The sequence below is a fragment of the Papaver somniferum genome, chromosome 3 (genome assembly GCF_003573695.1).
Source record: "Papaver somniferum cultivar HN1 chromosome 3, ASM357369v1, whole genome shotgun sequence".
Classification (NCBI taxonomy): domain Eukaryota; kingdom Viridiplantae; phylum Streptophyta; class Magnoliopsida; order Ranunculales; family Papaveraceae; genus Papaver; species Papaver somniferum.
In genome coordinates, this window is record NC_039360.1 from 79,860,341 (window position 1) to 79,871,839 (window position 11,499).

General features: G+C 37.3%; 2 protein-coding genes across 3 annotated transcripts in view; one reads left to right on the forward strand and one right to left on the reverse strand.

Moving 5' to 3' along the window:
• Nucleotides 1–1,920: 1,920 nt before the first annotated feature.
• On the reverse strand, nt 1,921–6,296 carry LOC113356608 (cinnamoyl-CoA reductase 1-like). The gene is made up of 6 exons (XM_026599783.1): nt 6,110–6,296; nt 5,462–5,631; nt 4,021–4,212; nt 3,651–3,813; nt 2,548–2,734; nt 1,921–2,300 (listed from the first exon to the last, which is right to left on the reverse strand). The coding sequence occupies exons 1-6, from the start codon at nt 6,258–6,260 to the stop codon at nt 2,156–2,158; spliced, it is 1,008 nt and encodes a 335-aa protein (XP_026455568.1). The 5' UTR covers nt 6,261–6,296; the 3' UTR covers nt 1,921–2,155.
• Nucleotides 6,297–7,661: 1,365 nt separating this feature from the next.
• LOC113356609 (bifunctional aspartokinase/homoserine dehydrogenase 2, chloroplastic-like) overlaps nt 7,662–11,499 on the forward strand; it is a 7,055-nt gene continuing 3,217 nt past the window's right edge. The window contains exons 1-11 of one of the 2 annotated variants that reach the window (XM_026599785.1): nt 7,662–7,958; nt 8,424–8,491; nt 8,594–8,944; nt 9,050–9,138; nt 9,218–9,521; nt 9,699–9,751; nt 9,838–10,052; nt 10,143–10,230; nt 10,312–10,425; nt 10,915–11,013; nt 11,119–11,313. In XM_026599785.1, coding sequence (XP_026455570.1) covers nt 7,822–7,958; nt 8,424–8,491; nt 8,594–8,944; nt 9,050–9,138; nt 9,218–9,521; nt 9,699–9,751; nt 9,838–10,052; nt 10,143–10,230; nt 10,312–10,425; nt 10,915–11,013; nt 11,119–11,313 — 1,713 coding nt within the window. In that variant the 5' untranslated portion in view covers nt 7,662–7,821. Of the gene's footprint in view, nt 7,959–8,423; nt 8,492–8,569; nt 8,945–9,049; nt 9,139–9,217; nt 9,522–9,698; nt 9,752–9,837; nt 10,053–10,142; nt 10,231–10,311; nt 10,426–10,914; nt 11,014–11,118; nt 11,314–11,499 lie in introns of both variants that reach the window. The other variant, XM_026599784.1, reaches the window with a different exon arrangement.

Below are 11,499 nucleotides of genomic sequence, written 5' to 3' on the forward strand. Positions count from 1 at the left end.
CACCAGCTACTTTACCCATTGATCAACATCATCGCTTAGCTCTTGATGATGGACCTTTGTATTCTGATTCATCCCAGTTTCATCGACTTATTGGACGCTTGATTTAATTTACCATTATGCGTCCTGAATTGTGTTAGTCGGTACATGTATTGGCTCAATTTATGCAGTCTACTCGGGTGTCTCATTGGAAAGCTTCTCTCTGAGTTCTTCGTTATCTAAAGGGCCATCCTGGTCAAGGGATTGTTTTATGCAAGGATAGTTCTCTTCAACTTACTACTTATTGTGACTCTGATTGGGCCTCCTGCCCTCTTAGTCGTCGTTCGCTTACTGATATATTTTTTGGAGGCTCACCTATATCTTGGAAGACAAAGAAGCAACACACTGTATCTCGTTCTCATGCTAAGGTCGAGTATTGTTCCATGGGTCATACCCGTAGTGAGCTCACATGGCTAAATGCATTATTGAAATCTCTAGGTGTGATTCACTCTCAGCCTATGCGCCTTTACTGTGATAGTCAATCCGCTCTTCATATTGCTGTTACTCATGCTTTTCATGAACACACCAAACATATCGAGATTGATTCTCATTATATGCACCATCGAATTCAGTCAGGTGTTATTGTTACTTCTCACGTTCGGACAACTGCTCAGCTTGCAGATATTTTCACCAAAGCTCTTGGACGTCCTCAGTTTGAGCTGCTTCTTCGCAAGTTGGGCATTCGTGATATCTGTGCTCCAACTTGAAGGGGAGTATAAGGAGATCTGTATTTATTGTGGATATTGTATATATGGTTATGTATTTTGTTAGTTGGGAAATATATTTATTACGTGTAGATTTGTTTTTGGATCTCTACCTATTTTAGGCACAGAAAAACCTGTTTGTAACTTAAGCTTTTCGATAATAGGAAATTTTCATTTTCAACCTGGCTAGGCATTCCCACAACAATTAGCCTAATGACTCCAACTGCAAGTTCAAACCCATGTCGCCGTACTTGAGGCTCATGCGGGGAGCTGACTCTTTTTTAGAAGCAAAAAAAGAAGACGCTTCCTTTCTTGGACCAAGCAAAGTCCCTCTTATCCACGATGCCGTCCTTATGGTATAAAAATAGCAACTTACTTGTTGTACGCTCTATCCTGCCAAGAAACTTTAATTTCTCAGCTTAGAAGCTAGAAGAAGTCAAAATCCAGCAACACCGTGACAACAATTTTAGCTTCCTCATTCGCTGGTCTTCACAACCAAAGACAGATGACGATAGATTCTCTGCAGATGGTATTTATTCGATTAATGTTTAAATCGCCCTTCTAGACCACACATGACACTGCATCTGCGGGATCCTATCTAGCTTCTGTCCTCGATCAAAAATAAATAAAACGGAAAATGAGTCATTTGTCCAAATATTTTTGAAACATGGTTCTAATGGACAAGTAAAAATTAGTATGAGTGAAACCGACAAAAACAAAATAGCAAGAATGAAACTGGATTCATCCTGGCTTAAACTTAAAAAAGAACAAGGATGAAACTGGATGCATCCTGATGTAAATTAAAAGTAAGAAAAAGGTATTTGAAAATGGATAGGATGAAACTGTTTACATCCTGGCTATTTTTACATTTTTGTCCATTTAAACAGTATCAATCTTACATATCTTTTTCACTCAGGAATTGTTGATTTTGGTCTTTTTAACCAATTTTGTGTAAATAAAAATGTAGCTTCAATCCAATGATCATCTCGATAATCAATTAAATTATTACAACACCAACTGATCAAAAAACGTTATTACGCCATTGTACAACTGAACCAAGTATGATATGGATAGCCAAGTCTAAGGCAAACCAAGTGAAACAAAAGACAAACCAAGTCAACCAAAGTTCAAACAAGTAGCATCCTAAGTTGCAATTCGTAAACAAGAAACTGCAGAAGGATGAAAAGGGAAAAAGAAACAAATAGTTTCGCATGAAAGTTTTGTGCATTATTTTTAGTGTTCATTCCATGTTTCTAGCTTTTTAGGTTTTACATGTATATTTTTGCAGTATCAAGGTAAATAATCACTGAAAAATACTACGAGAAAGAAAGAAACAAAGACTAAGTTGAGGCGTAACAAAACTCAGAGCACATCCATAACTCTTATTTGTATGTCTACTGAGTAACGAAGAACACTCAAAAACTGATAAATTTTTTTTCTTTCAAGCTTTCAACAGTTTCCTTGAGACTCTCTTCCATAGAAATAAAGTCAATTCCCAATTTCTTTGTCCTTTCTGTATTCACCTGATATGTAGGCACCAAAGGCTTCTCATCTGCACACCTGCCAATAAGAATAACACACAATATAACGAAGCGTATTATGGAGCGTAGGAGGAGGTATAATAACACAAATTTTCAGGGTAGCCTATTATAGTAAATTTAGGTTTCCAAAGATCTTTGTCATTTTGTGTTTTTTTTTCTAAGACCACAATCCTCAACTTCTCAAGCTAAAAGAGGTATGATTGACTTAAATATATGCGTGAGAAAAAAAGACGGATGCAATTCCTAATAAATACTGAAGGACTTACCTCCCAGAAAGCTGAACCTCAGGGTAGAGCTCGCGTAACATCTCTACTATTGCTGAATGATGAATAACTCGCTCGACTAACAAGTATCTTCCGCTGGCTGAAGGAGTCTCAAAAGCTAAAATATGTGCATTAGCAACATCCTTGACGTTAACCCATCCAAAAGCTGCATTTGGATATGCATTTGCTCCTGCAGAAGATAGACACAATTAAAAATCACAAAAATGTCATGGTCCTCAAAGATGTACCAAAATGCACGTCTATTTGTTGCTCCACCTTATTACCATATTTCCAAGTTTAGTGTCTTCCAACATGCTAGTAGATGATTCTCTCTTTTCGTCACATATGATGACCATACTGAACCAAAAGAAATAGTTGATTTTTGAAAATTCAAGCATTACATGAAACCGTGGAAGGACTTAAAGAGAATAGGAACAAATAGTTTTGCGTCAAACTTTGTGCATTATACGTGTCAAAACTCAAAACATATATTACACAGGGTAAATAAGAAAAAATATTGATTTTAAACTAGTCATATTCAAAGAACTCCTGCACAGGCTTAGAGATACGGAAAACAAAGAAAAGGAGATATAACAGACACTCAACAAGGGAAAACTAACTGATTCTGTCTTGGAGACATGAAGCCTGCCCACTAGGAATCGAATTAAGGGCTTTCTATGCGAGGAAATATTGTACTCATCATGTAGACCACTTTCACCAATGAAAACCCTGATCGGATGATTCCGCTACGAACATAAAATTAGTAAACAGATAATGCAATTGCATAATTTTTAAAGATGTGATTTTCAGTGTGAATGATCTAGATTTTTGACTAGAATGTTAGCACCAAAAAACAGCACCTGATGTAAAGTTCCAAGAAAATCAGCCTATGAGACCGTTGAATGCCAGACATGAAGTAGATACTGTCATAAAACAAGCTTATAAAAAACAAATTGGCCTTGTTTTGGTTGATCAAGTCCCCCCACTGAGGAGCATTAATTCCTGACTCCACTATCACTTGGAGTATACTCTATGTCTGAGGTTTGTGAAGGCAGATATCTACAGGATGAAATATCACAAAGATCTATATAACAAACGCAACATACCATTAACAAGCTTCTGAACAGCCTCAGCACTTGTATTTAGTGTTGGTTGTAAGAGCGGACCAATTACCATAGCAGGGTTTATGGTAACCATATCAATCCCCTTCTCTTTTACATATTTCCATGCAGCTGCTTCAGCTAAGGTCTTCGAAAGCACATACCAAAGCTGGTAAAACCCAAAGATTCATTATAAAACAAATAAAGGATACAAAACACGACATAGCCTTTTCACTCCAAACACTACTCACTCCAGAATGAAACATTCCCAGATCTTGGACACCGGGATATGGGAGGAATCAAGTAAGATTATCTAAGACTCTCCAAAAGATACCAGAAAAGAAAAAAGAGATGTTTACGTACACATAATACATACCTCTGCATTCTTACAGACTTCTGGATCAGAAAACCAGGTCTCATCAACCACAACCTCGGGCGTCCTTGGTTTTCCATTGTATAGAACTGCAGTCGTGGAGGAGGTCAGAACCACTCTTTTAACAGATGGTGTTCTTGCGCATGAACCAAGCACGTTAAGTGTTCCCTTCACTGCGGGTTCAATTAATTCAGCCTGAAAAATTGGTACTGTTTAGAATGTGATTGAGAATAAATAAATAGTTCACACATTAAAGGTAACCAATGGGCATATAACACGAGAATGGAAGTCGTAGTACCACAGAAACACTGAACCAGATTTCAGACCACTAGATTGAACTCTGTTTCACAAGAAAAACCATAAGTTCCCCTCTTAAGTCTTACAGACGCAAAATTATTCTCAATTATATATTTTGTATCTAATGTACAGCAAAACCCTCATTGTGACTCAGTGGAAAGTTGAGGTTGAAGACAAGATGAGTATGCACATTTTCTTGACTAGAAGCAGCACACGAAATCCATTTACTACAGCTCATTCTAACATAACCCATCTTTGAAATAAGAAAAGTGAAAGATCTCTAAAATCCCTGAACAGCCGTATCCAATTCTAAAAAAAAAAAACCTAAATGTCTTTGGACAAAAGCAAGAAAATTGGTGCTTTTATGACCTCAACCTTTTGGCTGAACTAATAAAATTAAGGGGTTAAGGCTAGTTTTTAAGACTTCCTCCCACTTTAAGGAAATAAAGGATGTGTTCGTCCATGAATCCTTTGTAGTCTTCCAAATATTTTCCATATTTCGAAAATCTCAAATGACATGATATCCATACTTAGAACAAATACCATATTTCGAAAATCTCAAATGACATGATATCCATACTTAGAACAAATACAATATGCAATATTTATAGCAATACATCGAGAAGGACCCTCGTCCACATGTAATGTGAGAACATTCTAGGTACCCCCACCCACCCACCCACCCACCCCCTATAGTTGTTAAGTCCAACAACCAGTTAAACGTCCACAACCATCCATTTACAGAAGCTGCTACTTACGTTCTTACCAACATTTGTTTGTCAGGATATAAGATCTATGCCTAAAAGTGAATACAGTCGACACCTTATTGGACCCTTTATAAATCATAGCTAACAGGCATCAAGCTCAAGCTCCTATGTATATGAGAGTAAGGGTACAAAAAAAAAAGCACTGCTGCATAGAATATTGCAAATAGGTATGATAACGAGAATCAATTAAAGAATGCCAAACATACAATATGACAGAAACTCTTTCTATAGGTGGAAAAATCGTGTCCATTCAGAGAACTAATAGCATACTATCACAAAAAACCATCTAGTAGTTAAGGCCAAAGTAAACAAAACTTGAACACCAAAAGCTCAAAAAAGTAATCTGCGTCTGACTATTGAAGTAATATATTGAGCAAAACCTGAGGATCTTTGACTGCATGATAAAATGGAGATGCAGTGTGAAAAACGCCTTCACACCCTTGAACAACTGCATCAAAACATCCTTCTTCCAACAAATTTGCTTTGAACAAATGCAACCTTTCACTGGCTCCATGCAGTGCGCGCAAGTGGTCAGTCTTCTTTGGATCATCTACATCATCAAAGAAGACACTTAACCAGAGTGACAAAAACATAAAGTTGGCAATAGAATGAATGTGGTCACGTCACGGTGTTCTCCAACAAAATATCACGTTTTCAACAAGTTATTAATTTTTTAACAATAAAATTTGATCCACAACAGTAAATTCTGACATTAGAAAGGAATGGAGGGTCAAATCAAGGCAATTCGATAGATTTGTATAACACGCTGTAGCGAAAAATGTTTCTTTTTATTACCAATCTGTTAGGTTGTTTAGATAAAGCATCCAGAAACATATCCATATGTAACCTTAAAACAAAATCCTTAATCAATAGGGATTGTTTGTTGATTTTAAGGATAAATCGTAAATACAACAAAACGGAGAAGAAAATATCTTCATTTTTAACACCAATTACTACTACGATTATTAGAATAAGACATAAATAAATCAATAGAGTAGAAACTAAGGGAAGGAAGACAGAAGACATACTTGGATCACGAACAGAAGCCTTGACTGTATATCCTCGTTGAAGCAAAAACTTCACCAGCCATGAAGCGATGTAACCGGATGCACCGGTCACACACACCACTTTCCCTAACCCTATGTTGCTGCTGTTCATTTCTTCTTCCGCCGTTCCCATTTCCCTGTCAGATGTTGTTGGTGATTATTATAATAATGCTACACAAATTACTAATATATCCTCACCATATCCCTCCGTACGATTCTTGTTGGGTCATGGGGGCACCCCCATTCATGTACCTGGTCTAGACCATCATCATCACAACAATGGTGCAAAATCATACAGTAGTACCATTCGGTGGGGGAGACGATTATGAGTGTCCGGCTTTAAAATTCAAATTTATGGATATCTCTCGCCTTTCATGGACGTTTGCCGACATCAATGACATTTTTATTAGAAGGTTATTATTGGGGCGTCACACTCCATTAGAGGGGCGTCACCTAATAGGACAAAAACGGGTCATCCAGTATGATCGAACAAGTCTTTAGTTAATTTTAATTTTATTTAATTTAATTAGATAATAATTAATTTCTTCGTTTGGAATCGATCCAAACCTGAACGTAAAACCAATTTCTACGGTTGGAATCAATCAAAACCTGGACGTAAAATCAATTTCTACGATTGGAATTAAAAGGAACCTGGACGTAAAATTGAAATTTACGGCTAGGTTGATGAAAGGAAAATTTAGTAAACTAAACCTAGACGTAAAATTGAAAATTACGGTTGGAATTCAACTAAACCTGGACGTAAAATCACTTCTATGGTCGGAATTAAAAGAAAACTGGACGTAAAATCGGATTTTACGGTTGGAAATAAAAGAAACCTGGACGTAAAATGAGCTTCTATGGTTGGAAACTAATCCAAACCTGGACGTTAAACTACATGCAAATAAAATTTTACGGTTGGAATTAATCCTAATCTGGACGTAAAATCACTTCTACGATTTTTAAGTTTTATTTTAGTTAAAGGGTAAGCTAGACAATTTGTATATGTGTTAGGATATCCCATAACTAGTTTAAAATCAATACAACAACGACCTGTACCTCAATTCTAAGCCGCTTGGTTTAGTTTCTGATCTTCTAGACATGGATATATAGGGTGTTGGCTATCTCTATCAAAGATGGACAACAAAATCCCACTGATTGATGGAGCTCAAAAATCGTATTTTCATATCTAGAAATGTGTAGTTATCATTGGATTGCTACGTAAATATTTGAATGATGTGCGGTAGGCCGGTAGCCAATCTCAGATGGATAGAGTGCAGTCTTTGTATTTACCAAAACGTGGTCCTACTTTTGGGTTAGACACAGGGCACGTGCATCTAAGAGTTTCCGAAACGCATTTTCCGTTGACTATTAACGTCAGTGAACCTAACAGTCTCACGCAGAAGACTCATCTCTGTATTGGGAAGTCATAACGGGTAGGTCTTGTTCACCCAGCAAACTGTGATTTGAAATGGATCCAAGGACCCACTTGGAGGTCCACAGTTTTCTCCAGTTTAGTTGTTTGTTGCTAGCGAGATAATCTGACCCTTGCAGCTCTGAAAAATGACCTAATAATTCCAACGATTACACCACTTACTACCCCTTTATATACTAAAATCCCCACTCATTACTGCTAATAGGTCTCTGTGCTGCTGAGAAACAAAACCAGAGACACAGAGTTTGAATCGCCATCAGCAATGGCGTTCTCTTCTACACTTTCTCCACCCTCTTATAGCTGCTTCTCAAATAATGTAGACAGCATTAGCAAGAAGACTTTCTTGTTTTCACAATCGTCTTCGAAACTCTCTTTTTTGAATCGTTCTTCGATTTCAAGGTAAGGGGTTTAGGGTTTAAGTTTTCTTGTTGACTTGTCGGATTTCGTATTGATCAGAGAATATTTTACACGGATTTGATAGATTTTCGTTTTTTTATGTCATTATAGAATCAATTGGATTAAATGTAGGGTTTATCTAATCGAATAACTTTGTCAACCATTGATGAAATTGAGATCTCTATTAGGGCTCCTATGTTGTAGCACTTTAATCTTTCTTTTACTCGGTAGTCATTTTTAAAGTTGTGAATATGTGCGGTATTGAAATGAATATTTACTAGTTTGATCCTTTTGAAATCGAGCCTGTAACTATGCATGCTGTGGCTAGTTCCTAAAATGCAACCCTAGTTCCTTAAATGCAATTTGGTTTAATTGACAGTCTTACAATATGAAATTTCATCCAACAATTTTTTTTTAGAATTCTGATTCTTTCTGAAGACTCAAGGACAGTACTTATCGTCATTTCAGATTGGGTTGTGTTTCCAACGGAGTAAGAACAAGATCATTACGTGGGCGTGTCTTTGCTTCTATAGCAGGTATCTTTTTCCCCCAGTTCCGTTTCATGATGTTGTATAAACTTTTATTTTTTTCTCATGTAAGTGACTCTGTTCTAGATATTTCGTTGGAAAAATCTGTAGAAGCAGTTAGTCTTCCGAAAGGTGACATGTGGTCTATTCATAAATTTGGCGGGACATGCGTGGGTACCTCCGAAAGAATTCAGAAAGTTGCACAGATCATTGTGAATGATAGTTCGGAAGGAAAGGTGGTAGTTGTTTCTGCAATGTCAAAGGTGACCGATATGATGTATAATCTTATTAACAAGGCACAATCTAGAGATGATTCCTATATAGCTGCTCTGGATGATGTCCTAGAGAAGCATAAACTAACAGCACATGAGCTACTTGAAGGGAACGATCTTCTTAAATTCATATCCCGGTTGCATGATGACATTGGCAACCTTAAAGCAATGCTTCGTGCCATTTACATAGGTTAAGAAACAACCTTTTTTGTTTTCTTAATATCTCTGTCTCTCTCTCATAGTAAACATAAAGTTTTTATTCCAAAAACTGATTGAATAGCTTTGTGTATTGCAGCTGGTCATGCAACAGAATCTTTCTCAGATTTTGTTGCAGGTCATGGAGAGTTATGGTCTGCTCAGATTTTATCAGCTGTTGTCAGAAAGGTATTACTGTTACCCTGTGACTAATCAATAGAGTATCTGAAGCTTTTAAGCATCTAAAGCATCTACATCTTTGCTGTAGCTTGGTGTGGATTGCAATTGGATGGATACGAGAGAAGTTATAATTGTAAATCCTACCTCTGCAAATCAAGTTGACCCAGATTTAGAGGTGTCTGAAAATAGTCTTGAGGAGTGGTACTCAAAAAATCCATCTAAGACAATCATTGCAACTGGATTTATTGCTAGTACTCCTAAAAAAATTCCAACAACTTTGAAAAGAGATGGAAGTGACTTTTCTGCTGCTATAATGGGTGCCTTATTTAGGGCACGTCAAGTAACAATCTGGACAGATGTGGACGGCGTGTATAGTGCTGACCCCAGAAAAGGTTCGACTAACCCTTAGTTCTTTTACTTTGTTTAGAAGTAGGTTGACTGGTTATTTACTACTGGTCATTACATCAGGACATGATTAACTTTTTTAAGTAATGTCCCGGGGACTCCTCTCCCCCTGGATTATCAACAAACTTGTTGAAACCTAATCTAAAGCATTTTTTTATTTCCAGTCAGTGAGGCTGTGATACTCAATACATTATCATATCAAGAGGCTTGGGAAATGGTGAGCTCGATGACCTTTCTTAGATATTGAAATTGCTAATAACCTCTTGAAACAGCAATTAACCTTCAACCAATACTGTAATGCAGTCGTACTTTGGGGCAAATGTTTTACACCCCCGCACCATTATCCCTGTTATGCGCTACGACATCCCTATTGTTATACGAAATATCTTCAACCTCTCTGCTCCTGGAACAATAATTTGTCGGCCTACTGCTGATGAAAATGGGGACAGCCAAGGCATGAGTTCTATTGTCAAAGGGTTTGCAACAATTGACAATTTAGCCCTTGTGAATGTTGAGGGGTAAGCCATGTTTCCTGTGATATACATACATCTTGGAAATAGGTATGTGCATAGATGTCTTGATACATCATTGTTTTCGCTATTATGTAGAACGGGAATGGCTGGTGTTCCTGGTACAGCCAGTGAGATTTTTGGTACCGTAAAAGATGTGGGGGCTAACGTTATTATGATTTCCCAGGTACTCGGTTTCCTTACTATTTATTCAGTGAGATTCTTAGTTTATAATGTTCATGGTACTTACTGCTTAGGTGTAATGCAGGCCAGTAGTGAGCACTCTGTGTGTTTTGCTGTACCCGAGAATGAAGTAAAAGCTGTGGCTGATGCTTTGGAATCTAGGTTTAGACAAGCATTGGGTGCTGGACGGCTTTCTAAGGTGCTTTTCTCTTTTCTCTTTTCTCTTTCTAATCTGAACCGCTTGGATGTTTGTAATAAATCATACTCCACCTGTACTGTTAAAACTGTGTTTCAGCTCATTATTTGTCCAGCAATAGCCCCATGTTCGTGGTTTTAGATACGCCAGATAGCATTATTGCTATCAAGTATTGAAAGACATCTCTATATGGAAAAAGTAGTTCCTCCCGTTCAGACTGCATGATATGTCAAATAAAAAAAAGGGGTGAAGTTTACTGCTTTGCCAGTCTGGATTATTAATATAGATACATCTGATGGATATTAAGTTATTAACTCATAATTCATAAAGTACAGTTTAAGGCATTTGGGCCAAGCATTGCTTTTGAACTTTTTAAGTACGTGGGGCATAACTGTTGAGTTGATAGAGAGACATCACTATATTCGAAGGACGTCAGCATTCTTGTATGAATAATGTTGCTTGCCCGTGTTACATTTTACGTTTTTTGCACAGGTTGAAGTCATTCCAAACTGTAGCATTTTGGCTGCGGTAGGCCAGAAAATGGCAAGTACTCCCGGAGTTAGTGCTACACTTTTCAACGCGCTGGCAAAGGTATTTGCTTGTTAATTTAACATGTAAAAACTAGTCATACTGCGGAGCATTCTACAATGATTTCCTGTGAAAATATATTTTGATTCATGATTTTTGTGTTGGCAGGCCAATATAAATATCCGAGCAATAGCTCAAGGTTGCTCTGAATACAACATTACGGTTGTGCTCAAGCGAGAAGATTGTATAAGAGCTTTAAGAGCTGTTCACTCTAGGTTTTATCTCTCAAAAACCACAATAGCAATGGGCATTGTTGGACCTGGATTAATTGGCGCTACGCTACTCGACCAGCTCAGAGATCAGGTGTGTTAGAGGCCTATGCACAGTTTGGTTTGGTTTTGTTTGGGCTTTTACCAAATCATTATCATTTAGATAAAGCCAAAACCAATCCGGCGTTGGTATATTATTTAAGAGATCAAAACCAACCCACCAGTTTTCTTGCTCTTTCGGTTTTTTGTGGGTTTTTTTTTTTGGGTTTTTTTTTTTTTT